The sequence below is a fragment of the Salvelinus namaycush genome, chromosome 14 (genome assembly GCF_016432855.1).
Source record: "Salvelinus namaycush isolate Seneca chromosome 14, SaNama_1.0, whole genome shotgun sequence".
NCBI lineage: Eukaryota > Metazoa > Chordata > Actinopteri > Salmoniformes > Salmonidae > Salvelinus > Salvelinus namaycush.
Genome location: NC_052320.1, coordinates 27,366,949 through 27,380,143, shown reverse-complemented (window position 1 = coordinate 27,380,143; position 13,195 = coordinate 27,366,949). Strand labels below are relative to the sequence as shown.

At 41.7% G+C, this 13,195-nt stretch overlaps 1 protein-coding gene across 1 annotated transcript in view; it reads left to right on the top strand.

Moving 5' to 3' along the window:
* Positions 1 to 13,195, top strand: part of klhdc8b (kelch domain containing 8B) — a 151,429-nt gene that overhangs the window by 113,096 nt on the left and 25,138 nt on the right. The window contains exon 4 of the mRNA XM_039007425.1: positions 4,061 to 4,162. Coding sequence (XP_038863353.1) covers positions 4,061 to 4,162 — 102 coding nt within the window. The remainder of the gene's footprint in view (positions 1 to 4,060; positions 4,163 to 13,195) is intronic.

Genomic DNA, 13,195 nt, shown 5'->3' with positions numbered 1-13,195 from the left:
TCATTGCTGTAGCTATCATCCTATACATCATAACAGTAGAGGAGCAGTAGAGCTGCAGACAGATCTTCTAAGAGAGCCCTGGGCACAGAAACACTGTGTGGGAGAAGAAATGGCCATTTATCCTCAGAGAGCAGGGGAAGTTGTGCCTGCTTCCTAAACTGCCTCACTTTTTCCCCCTCTGGCTATTTTTACATGTTATGTTGCCTCCATTTGCCTGTGCTGAAAAACCAATCTGTTCCAATAAGCTTATCTGTTATTGAGCCGCTGGCTGCTCTGCTTCTCCCCCTCTGGGGCGGAAATTGCTCTGGCCACTCTGTGACTGCCCTCTTCCATTACACTGCACAGCCAGCTTGCCTGCTGTGTGTGTGTGTGTGTGTGCGTGCGTGCGTGCGTGCGTGCGTGCGTGCGTGCGTGCGTGCGTGCGTGCGTGCGTGCGTGCGCACTAGAGACGTGATGGATCCAACCAAGAGAAGGTCAAGGTTGTAGATAGAGGTGTGCACTACCGGTCAAAAGTTTTAGAACACCTGCAAATTCAACGTTTTTTCTTTATTTTTTACTATTTTCTACATTGTAAAATAATAGTGAAGACATCAAAACAATGAAATAACACATATGGAATCATGTACTAACCAAAAAAGTGTTAAACACTTCAGATAGCCAACCTTTGCCTTGATGACAGCTTTGCACATTCTTGGCATTCTCTCAACCAGCTTCATGAGGTAGTCACCTGGAATGCATTTCAATTAACAGGTTTGCCTTGTTAATTTGTGGAATTTCTTTCCTTCTCAATAAGTTTGAGCCAATCAGTTGTGTTGTGACAAGGTAGGGGTGGTATACAGAAGATAGCCCTATTTGGTATAAGACCAAGTCCATATTATGGCAAGAACAGCTAAAATAAGCAAAGAGAAACAACAGTCCATCATTACTTTAAGACATGAAGGTCAGTCAATGCGGAAAATGTCAAGAGCTCTGAAAGTTTCTTCAAGTGCAGTGGCAAAAACAATCAAGCGCTATGATGAAACTGGCGCTCATGAGAACCGCCACAGAAATGGAAGACCCAGAGTTACCTCTGCTGCAGAGGATAAGTTCATTAGAGTTACCAGCCTCAGAAATTGCAGCCCAAATAAATTCAAGTAACAGATACATCTCAACATCAACTGTTCAGAGGAGACTGTGTGAATCAGTCCTTCATGGTCGAATTGCTGCAAAGAAACCACTAATAAAAGACAACAATAATAAGAACAGACTTACTTGGGCCAAGAAACACGAGCAATGGACATTAGACTGGTGGAAATTTGTCCTTTTGTCTGGAGTACAAATTGGAGATTTTTGGTTCCAACCGCCGTGTCTTTGTGAGACGCGGTGTGGGTGAACAGATAATCTCCACGTGTATTTCCCACCGTAAAGCATGGAGGAGGTGGTGTTATGGTGTGGGGGTGCTTTGCTGGTGACACTGTCTGTGATTTATTTAGAATGCAAGGCGCACTTAACCAGCATGGTGACCACAGCATTCTGCAGTGATACACCATCCCATCTGGTTTGGGCTTAGTGGGACTATCATTTGTTTTTCAACAGGACGATGACCCAACACCGCCCAACACCGCCAGGCTGTGTAGGGTCTATTTTAGCAAGAAGGAGAGTGATGGAGTGCTGCATCAGATCTCCTGGCCTCCACAATCCCCCGACCTCAACCCAAATTGAGATGGTTTGGGATGAGTCGGACCGCAGAGTGAAGGAAAAGCAGCCAACAAGTGCTCAGCATATGTGGGAACTCCTTCAAGACTATTGGAAAAGCATTCCAGGTGAAGCTGGTTGAGAGAATGCCAAGAGTGTGCAAAGCTGTCATCAAGGCAAAGGGTGGCTATTTGAAGAATCTCAAATATAAAATATTTTTTGATTTGTTTAACACTTTCTTGGTTACTACATGATTTCATATGTGTTATTTTCAGTTTCATGTCTTCACTACTATTCTACAATGTAGAAAATAATAAAAAAGAAAGAAAAACCCTTGAATGAGTAGGTGTTCTAAAACTTTTGACCGGTAGTGTATATATACGTGTGTGTGTTCGTGCGTGTGTCTTTCTCTGCATGTGGCAATTTCTCCCTCCCTAAAAAAACACTGAGTGTACATAACATTAGGAACACCTGCTCTTTCCATGACATAGACAGGTGTCCACATACTTTTGGTGATGTATTGTAGACTGTCCAGGTGAAGCTATGATCCCTTATTGATGTCACTTGTTAAATCCACTTCAATCAGTGTAGATGAAGGGGAGGAGACAGGTTAAAGAAGGATTTTATAGACTTGAGACAATTGAGACATGGATTGTATATGTGTGCCATTCAGAGGGTGAATGGGAAAGACAAAGATTTAAGTGCCTTTGAACAGGGTGGTAGTAGGTGCCAGGCACACCGGTTTGAGTGTGTCAGGAACTGCAACGCTGCTGGGTTTTTCACGCCCAGCAGTTTCCCGTGTGTATCAAGAATGGTCCACCACATAAAGGACATCCATCCAACTTGACACAACTGTGGGAAGCGTTGGAGTCAACATGGGCCAGCATCCCGGTGGAATGTTTTCGACACGTTGTAGAGTCCATGCCCCGACGAACTGAGGGTGTTCTGAGGGCAACGGGGTGCAACTCAATATTAGGAAGGTGTTCCTAAAGTTTTGTACACTCACACACTGCATATTTCTCCTTCTCCCTTCCTCTCTCATCAACGCGACCCATGTTCTCTCTCTTGTCATCTACCCCCTTATTCCTACCCTCCTCGCTCCCTACCTTATTATCATCCTTTATTGACCTCCTAGTTGTTTTCTTGGCTACTCATCCAAGTGCTGAAGGCTCATTAAGAGTGTTCAATTCGTTTTGGAGAACGCAAATTAGCAACAACAGTGTCTGTTCTAAGCTCACAGGGTGTGCTTTGGAGCAATGGCTTTATAGGGAAAGAATCTGAACTGTACATTCTGGGATATAATAAATAATAACATTAGTGACACATTTTCTTTCTGTCCATTATTCCAAATCCAGTGTTTTTGTTTAATTATATCGCTTTTTTTAATGACAGTTATGATTGGGCTGCATACACTCTGGTAACAGTCATTTGAGTTGTCTGGACCTTGGAGTGTTCTGGTCTCTCACATACAGAGAGCTTGATTTGTCACATAGAGAGGTGTTGGGTTTTCTCTTTGCCTCCTATTGTGAGCTGCTGAGCTATCAGGGAAAGTTCAGGGGTTGCCTGAGGTCACAGACTTTGCTGCTGTGACTAAACCACTGAAGTAAATGGTGTCTCATCTACCTTAACAGTGCTGTCCTCTCCCGGACTGGACAGACCTGGCACGGAGAGAAGATGGAGCGCTTGAAGTCAGGCTTTTAGCCGGCAGTGCAGGAGAGAGGAGAAAAGGGGAGGGTGGAGAGGGAATGAGGGCACGCTGTCCCAAATTTAGAAAATGTAATCTGCTGTGGGGCAGACATGTCGCCAGACGCAGCCAGAGCAGAGTGCACCTGGGATGGCCTCTTTGCGCTGAGTGATTCATGGAGCTCCCCCAGGCTTAGCAAAGGCAGCCTCCCTATCTATAGTATCGTTCGTCTTCATCTACATTATCTACCTGAAAGAGAGGGAGAGATCAGAGAGGGGGGAGATAAAATGGGGCAGAGAGTGAGAAATGGAGAGAACGAGGATAGAGAGAGAGGAAAGGAAGAGGGAGAGCTAGATAGGGGCAGAGTGAGGAAAGATTCTGGGGCAAATAGAGAGAGAGGGTATGGCAGTGTCAGGGAATGATGGAAACACTGAGGTGGTGAGTAAGACCCAGGCAGAGTCGAGGGCAAGGAGAGAGGGTTAGAGAGGAGAGAAAGACATACAACAGATACAGATTTAGAGTAGCGGTGCTGTTTTCCCCCTCACTGTAAATAGGTCAACCATCTGTGTTGTATTAGACATTTATGTTGGATACATGTAGTTAATGATGCTTGGAAAGGGATTTTGGAATATTTATGTCAAACAGTGTTTGATGTTACAGTCTCCTCTCTGACCTTTGCCCTCTGACCCCTGTGTGTTGCAGGTATCTGGATCAAACCAACCCGAACCTCCAGGATGAGGGTTAAGAGAGCAGACTTTGTGGCCGGATGTCTCGGTGGAAGGGTCATCGTTGCTGGTGGACTAGGTGAGCACTTTACTGCCCAAATAGATGCTTGGGTTCCAAAATAACCCAGAACCAATAAACTACTTGACCCTGACAAATAACAACACCACGTACAGCACTAACAACAACCTCAAGGTCTAGTTCATGTGAACAAACAAAACACCTGCGCATTAATCTTAGTAACACAGTGTGACAGTCACACCATGAGAAGTAATCATGTTAATTTAGGCAAATGAAGTTCCCATTGCTTTCTAATTTTCCCCTTGATTGAATTGCATCATAAATATACTGTAAAAAAACAATGAATCATGTTTAGAATAAGTAATCAGAGGGTTAGGGTTTCCTCCACTGCATGATTGTAAGCAGTTTACATTTATAGCCGTGGCTCAGTAGGATATAAAGCAGTGTTTACCTCATAATGAGACATTGTGGGAATGTATTCTATTCTCTGTCTTTGTACACATTCTGTGTAATTTGGTTAATTTATTTGTTCATTTGGGTCTCCATGTCACAGCTTAAGGAGACAATGAAGCGAGTCATAAGAACTGCTCCCACTGTCTCTGTGCAAGAGATAGGGAAGGAGAGAGGGAGAGAGGGATGTAGAGAGAGGACAGACACAGGGAAGAGAGGATGCAAAGAGAGAGAATACAGTTTGACCAAGGGGAGGGGGGGGGGGCTGGTACAGAGAGACGGGAGGAGAGAACGAATTAGGAAATGTTACACTCAGAAATGTCAACAGAGTCTGGGCATGATCATTTTAATCCAAGAAGGATATTTTTGGATTCTGATTCACGTATGTTATATGGCATATTTCCCTTCCTCTGACTTTTGTCAAAAGCTGGTAAATGAGGGATCTGCTCTTAGTTTAACAGCCAGCTGGGAGAATTGTCTCTGTCTTTTGAGGCTGAATGAAGCACCTATTTATTATTCATAGTGTTGGATGTGTGGAAGACAAAGGGCTGCTTTTCAGGGTGACATCAGATTGCCATTGAAAAGCTGGAGCCTCCTCCTCCAACTCACTCTATCTCTGTATTCTCTCTTCATCTGTCTCCCAAACATTTCTGAGTATCTTCACTTTTTCTCTCCCACTGTCTTTTTTCTCTCAAATATTTTAATTTCTCTCTCGACCTCCCCTCTCTCGACCTCCCCTCACTTATCACATATAGAAGACACATTGATATATGTATGAATATTATGATTAGAAAATATTTGAATTAACTTTGAAGAGATGGCTGTGTGAAGGTGGATGATATGCAATTATGTGCACAGCCCAATAGAATGTCACTCATGTGTACACACACACACACATCCTAACAAATCCTAAGAGGTCTAATGATTTAAATGTCTTTTGGTCATTTCAGGGATTGGCTTATTTCAGGTGTGATATTTAGTCACCGAAGCTTAACCCTCTTTAGCTGCTTTTAGGTCGGTGACCTCACATTTCTTTGTGCCGTTGTTCAGTTCTGTCCTAAAATCTATTGCAGGCAAGTGGTCAGCAGTAGCTGTGGTGTGCCTAATCCACTTCTGCTAGAACCCCCATTATGACACTAACCTACACTGCTGAGGCCAATCCAATTAGGGTGGTAGGTAGCCTAGCGATTAAGAGTGTTGGGCCAGCAACTGAAAGGTTGATGGTTTGAATCCCCGAACCGACTAGGTGAAAAATATGTCGATTTGCCCTTGAGCAAGGCACTTAACCCTAATTGCTCCTGTAAGTCACTGGATAAGAGCGTCTGCTAGAAGACTTAAATGAAAACTTTTTTTCAAAATGATCTTGGTCCATTTGACACAGAACACGTGGTCAAATCCAATTTAGTAAAAACATTCCCCTCGGGAAGACAAACTTCTAGTAGCAGAGAGGGGGAGATATAGGTTAGGTGTTAGAGAGGGAGCTGGGTTGTGGGTTGATAAGAAGCGTTGGGAAGCTGGGCTGGAAATCAAAGGCGTGACAGGAAGCTTTGAGCGCCGAGAAGAGCGGAGTGGAGGAGCGGTTCTTCCCGCACAGCGCTATGGCGGAGTGTGTTCCTGTGAAGATAAAAAAGGAGCAGGTCTGAGCAGTACTCTGATTACCATGAAAAGACGATTCAGCTCGGCACTTTGTTCTCCCCAGAAATTATGATAACAACAGTAGCCTAACCCCCACTGACCAGTCCATATCATCTGCAGCTCATTGAGTGTCTCCATGGAAACCAGAAAAACTTAGCAGCAGCTGGTGGCGTATCATGACACGGATAGGAGCACAAATCCTGAGGCTTGAGGAGAGAACTCACTTTGACTGACCCTCCTAAAGATATGAGATATTACTTTGTGTGTGGTGGAGGGAGAATAAGATGTGTGATTGTGGAGGATATACAGTAAGTATAACAAACATTGAGAACAACTGCTTTTTCCATGACATAGACTGGCCAGGTGAAAGCTATGATCCCTTATTAATGTAACTAGTTGAAAAAGTAGGTAGATGAAAATATTAATTGATTGGTTGGCTGATAGGATAAGATACACTGAACATGTGACAGTTGTGAATGGTTCAAGAATTACAATTATTGTTGGTTGGTATTATATGCAAATTTATGCACATTTAAGTCGCTACAGTGGCAAGAAAAAGTATGTGAACCCTTTGTAAATACCTGGATTTCTGCATAAATTGGTCATCATTTTTCTTCATCTAGGCCACAACAATAGACAAACACAGTCTGCTTAAACTAATAACACACAAACAATTATACGTTTCATGATTTTATTGAACACACCATGTAAACATTCACAGCGCAGGGTGGATAAAGTATGTGAACCCTTGGATGTAATAACTGGTTGACCCTCCTTTGGCAGCAATAACCTCAACCAAACACTTTCTGTAGTTGCGGATCAGACCTGCACAACGGTCAGGAGGAATTTTGGACCATTCCTCTTTATAAAACTGTTTCAGTTCAGCAATATTCTTGGGGTCTCTGGTGTGAACTGCACTGTTGAGGTCATGCCACAGCATCTCAATCGGGTTGAGGTCAGGACTCTGACTGGGCCACTCCAGAAGGCATATTTTCTTCTGTTGAAGCCAATCTATTGTTGATTTACTTCTGTGTTTTGGGTCGTTGTCCTGTTGCATCACCCAACTTCTGTTGAGCTTCAATTGGCGTACAGATAGCCTGACATTCTCCTGCAAAATGTCTTGATAAACTTGGGAATTCATTTTTTTCAGATTTTTCAGATATTACACGTTTCTAATTTTGACATGAAGTCTTTTCCTTTCAAGTTAAAGTGTACTGTTAGCTAGCTAGCTAATGTTAACTGGCTGGCTCGCTAGCTAACGTTACATGTTTAATCTTATTACTTATCTCAGAACCATTTTCTTGGCTAGCTATAGCCTAATGTTAGCTAGCTAACATTGAACCTGGTTGGATAGCTGGTTGGATAGCAGATTCATGCAGGGTAGTAACGTCATGAGTAGGGATTCTGGTTTATTGTGTACCTAGCTAGCGTTGTGAGGTCAGAACGTTCGGATCAACCCTACTCATCGGCCAGTGTGCGCTCTGAGAGCGAAACGCTCTGAATTTACAAACGGACAATCTGACAGCACAGTTGCAGAAACCAACGCTCTGGAAAAGAAAACAGCCTAACCAGCTTTGCTAGGGCGAGTAATGTTCAGTGAGCTGTTCTCTCATTTTTGTTTGGAAGTAGCTAGCAAGTTAACTTGGGTGCTTGATTGCTATTGTTAGTACAGAACGCCCGGATGGTTCTCCTCACAGTATTCCCATTTGCATTGGTAGCATGTTGCACCTTTCCATTTTCTACATTCTCCTCAGGTTGGTGCTTCTTAGCCTCCTCAGGTAGCTTGTCTCCTTGTCTACTGCCAAAGTTACACAGAAGCGGCACTGCGATAATGATTGTCAGTGTAGTGTCCATCTTTGTGCAGAGCCCCTCCTTTTGGTAGGGGAATCATTTTTTTCACACTCCAAAAACTCTCTCTATTAGACCTCTTGCCAGGATATGAGAGGTGTTGTATGCTCTCTCTTCTGTGTTTGCGGGTTTAAAAGGGGAGTCATAAGGTACCCACGACAGGCATATCCAGGCATATATTTGTCACCTACTAGACCTCCCTTTGCAGCATTGCACACAGACGACTATTGTCAAAGATTCTGCTGTCATGGGTGGATCCTGGCCATCTAGCTACGATGTTGGTGAGCTGACCTTTGTCATAACAGACAGCCTGCACGTTGATGGAGCAGTAACCTTTCCGATTACGGAATAGTTCTCCATTCCAGGGTTGGGATTAGGAATGTGTGCATAGTCTATTGCCCCTAGTACACCTGGGAATCTAGCTCTCCTGTAAAATCCAGTTGCTGTTTCCTCTGTAGGCTTGAACCTTATGTACTGATTCTTCAGACTGGCAATAGCACTGGACAATAGCACTGGACACGCTGACTACAATCCTGCAGACGGTTGACTTGTGGAGTCCAAAAAGGTCCCCATCCACCATCTGGAAACATCCAGTTGTGTAGAACCATTGAGCAATAGGCTTAAAATGAATCTAGGTTTAAAGTGAAAACTAATTTTAGATGAGAGGAAGGATTTAATTTAACTAGGATTAATTTAAAACTAGGTTTAAAATTGGGTCCAACAAGATTAATAGATAAACCTTGATTTAACCCAGTTTAAGTGTTAATTCATCTTGGTGCAACCCACCCTTAGAGTTTAATTCGGGAGATGGTAACTCTTTAAAGAACCGCTCTCGTGGTGCCCCAGATCCTAATTAGTTAATTGTTACATTATTAATATAATTGGGTGACAATTAAACAGTCTATTAGATAAATAACAGTCTTCAGATGAATGTTAAAGTCAAGTCATGACAGTGTTGTTAAACAAAGCAAGGAAAGTGAACTTCAAAACATGATGTAGTTTTATTGGAATTTGCTGTTGTTGGAAAGTAATGAATCTGCTAGCTTCTGACAAGACTTACTGCATCTTTAACCCTTTGACATATACCAACAAACGGGTGTGATTATTCTACAGTGGCCCCTGCAGCGTACGCTCAAACCGGTGTGATTAGAACACTTATTTAGAATGTCCAGTTTCAATTGACGCAACTGTCAGCGTTTGAGCTGGCCACTGTTATTTTCACAGAAACATTTTGCACAAACACAGTCCTTACAAAGTTATGTCCTGAATGTGACCAGTGTATTTTGGGATGCAGTGTTCAGACATTCATAGAAGTAGAGACAACATAACACAATCATCCAAACCGGAAAATGTAGGCTACATTTGTCCTAGCGCTAACTGAGGAAAGACTGACGTAACACAAGCAGTCATATTTAGCTAACTCTTGGCTGACAGAAACCACAAAATGAATTAGCTAATATAAATTACTATTTACAATTCATCACATCACGGGTGAGCTCACCATTTATCAAAATAATTGAGTTAATCAGACAATGGGTAATTTGTGCACGCCACTATTTTTGTTTATTCGCGTCAACCAAAGATACTTTTGGTCTGTTTGAGGTATGCATGTTGAAAGGGGTGTGTCGTCTACGGTCATTCACTTCATTCACTTTCGGAAGTTTACTCGAAAGATGAGTGAAACGTCATTCACTTAATTAAGTTATAACATCTTTGGTCTGACAGTTGACAGTTGTTTACATGACACCCATAATGCATTGTATATTGTCAGCAACATGGTGCCACACATAGCTAGCACATGACTGAGCATTAGATCATCATAATCAGTACAACCTTAAAAAAAAAGTATTTTACACACATCATACACATCATTACAATCTTTGCAAGAATTAGAATGCATGATTTGTCACCAGAACTTGAAAACGTGAATAAAACAGTGAATACACAATGCTCCATACATACATATGATATGCTACAGTAGAAACAACCACACGGTTTACAGAAAATAAGGGACTGATTGGAACGCACACATGTCCAAAGTTATTGTTTGTAAGGAAAACAACAATGAAGGCAATGCGAGCGCCAGCCAGAAAATGTGCCGGAGTTCGTGCTAGACTGCGCAAATGTCTGCATACTTGATCTGGGGAAACACTGGAGAGGTGCTTGTCTGGTTCAATCAAGCCTCAAGTTGTCCTCAACAGTGAAATGGTCTACTTCTATGTGAATTAATGAGGCGGAACACACATGGTGAAAAGGTTAATGAAAGCAGTTGATGGGTTACTAAAACAGCTCTACCTCTTGATTGGTAGAAGCTATTCCTGTTCTGTTTTCAGATTTGAAAATTAGAGGAGGATTTCATATGCTCTAAGTTTTTGTCTGACTTGTTGGGGGTAGTGGTCAAAATGGCAGTAGTTTTTAAAAAGTTACAGAACATTTTGTTGATGCGGTTACTAAACCAGCTGTAACGTTGGATCAGTAACAGATCATTCTGAGGTCCTGAGGCCCATTGTTGTGTTGAATAGAATATGAAGTAATTAAGCATACTATCTATATAGAGGGTCAGTTCCAGTACCATATTTACCATGTGCAGGGATACTGGAGTGATAGAGGTAGATATGTATAGGGGTAAGGTGACTAGGCATCAGGATATATGATAAACGGAGTAGCAGCAGCATATATGATGATTGTATGTGAGTGGGTGTGTGTGTTTAGTCAGTATAAATGTATGTGCATATTACTGCATGTGTGTGAGAGCAAATGATGGACTGAGTGTTTGTATGTGTTGGAGTATCAGTGTGCGTAGTGTGTAGGGCCTTGTGAGTGTGCGTAGAGACATTGCAAAAATAAGAATAAATACAAAAGAGCAACTCCCACCTAATGAGTCAAGGTGGAGTCAATCACCACCTTCCGGAGACACCTGAAACCCCACCTCTTTAAGGAATACCTAGGATAGGATAAAGTAATCCTTCTAACCCCCCCCCCCCCCCCTTAAAAGAGTTAGATGCACTATTGTAAAGTGGTTGTTCCACTGGATATCATAAGGTGAATGCACCAATTTGTAAGTCGCTCTGGATAAGAGCGTCTGCTAAATGACTTAAATGTAAATGTAAATGTAATGAAGCCTTAATACTTGGTAGAAGCACCTTTGGCAGCATTTATAGCTGTAAATCCTTATAAATAAGGACAACATCCATTAATTCACCACTTTATTAGGTACAGGCATCTACTACTGGGTCGGACCCCCCTTTGTCTCCAGAACAGCCTGAATTCTCTGGGGCATGGAAACATTACTCAATTGGTATCAAGGGATCTAATGTGTGCCAGAAAAACATTGACACCAGACAGGATGGGGCCAAATCCTGACTCTGCCATCAGCATGATGCAAATGTCACTGTCTGTAGGAGCTAACCATTTTCCTGAACAGGGTAAATAAACTGGCCATTGATTTTGTCAAAATTGCTCAAGCTAAGTAAATTCAAATCAAACTATTTGTCACATGCGCCGAATACAACAGGTGTAGACATTACCGTGAAATGATTACTTACAAGCTCTTAACAAACAATGCAGTTCAAGAAAGAGTAAAGAAATTATTAACCAAATAAACTAAAGTAAAAAATAATAAAAAGTAACACAATAAAATAACAATAACGAGGCTATATACAGGGGGTACCGGTGCCCAGTCAATGTGCGGAGGTACAGATTAGTCGAGGTAATTTGTACATGTAGGTAGGGGTAAAGTGACTATGCATAGATAATTTTGGTTAGGAATCATTCCTGGACAGCAATGTTCAAACCGTGTCCCTGATATTCAGGCAGATTTAAATTAAGGACTGAGATTGGACTTCTCAGGAACACTCACCTCTTGGAAAGACATTCTGGTGTGTCTTTGGCATTAACATCTATGTAATTGTCCCGCTGAAAAATAAAACTCTATCCCAGGGTTAAGTATTTAGAAGACTGATATTTTCCTCTAACTTTTAAGCTGGGCTTTGCTCCTTTCGTATTTATTTTGACCCTGACAAACTCCCTGTCCATTTCAGTGACAAGCATACCCATAACATGATGCTGCCACCACAATACTTGAAAATACAGAGTTTCACAACATTGCATTCACTCCACATTACTGGCCTGTAGGAAAAAGTGAAAAGAAGAAAGCCTGTATTAAATCTATTTAAAATTGTCCATTATGTTTACAACATGGCCCATGCAAAATATTGCAAGACAACATAGCAAATAAATGCACTTTTTGGCTTAAAATAAAAACTTTAGATTTTGGTCAAATCAAATACAATACATCACATAGTGAAATGCTCTGTATTTCCAAGTAATGTGGTGGCAGTGACTGGGGATATGAAAGGAGCCAAGCCCAGGAAAACCTGCCTGGGTTTTCTGAATACCTAACCCGGTGTAGAGGTTTATTTTCAGTGGGACAATTACACAAATGTTCATGTCAAAGACACACCAGAATGGAGTGGTCCTGAGGGGTCCAGTGTCAGTCCTGACAAAAATCATCTTGAAAAATAAGAGACAATGTTTGAATATTGATGTCCATCAATACTTCCCAACCAAATTTACTGAGCGTGAGCAATTTTGACAAAAACAATGGAGATATGTTGCCCTAAGAGTCAAAAGTATTTACAGCTGTAATTGCTGCCAAAGGTGCTTCCACCAAATATTAACTCTGGGGTGTGAAGACATATGCAATCAAGACATCTTTGTTTTTAATTCTTTATTCATTTAGAAAACGTTATGTACTTTTTCTTTCACTGATAGTGGAGAAGGCTGTATAGATCTGTAGGGGGAAATTCTAATGTAATCCCATTTTAGATGACATTTTAAGGCATTGAAATGTGACAACTGTGCTTTGTTTTTGAGTTAATTTCAAGTTTTAATTTGCTTCTTACAATCTCCCCTAGTGCATTTAAATGTTTTTTACAGACTACAGCAGGGGTGTCAAACTCAAATACCCAGTGGGCCAAAATGTAAAACCTGAACAAAGTCGCGGGCCAACATTGAACAAATGAACCTTTTAATATGGACCCAAACAAGTTTTGCTTTAACATTGAATATGGAACAAGCATCGCTTATTACCATACAATATATAATTTAATAGTGGAGACATGCAAAATCGCATTTCAAATGGAAAAACACATCAATGGC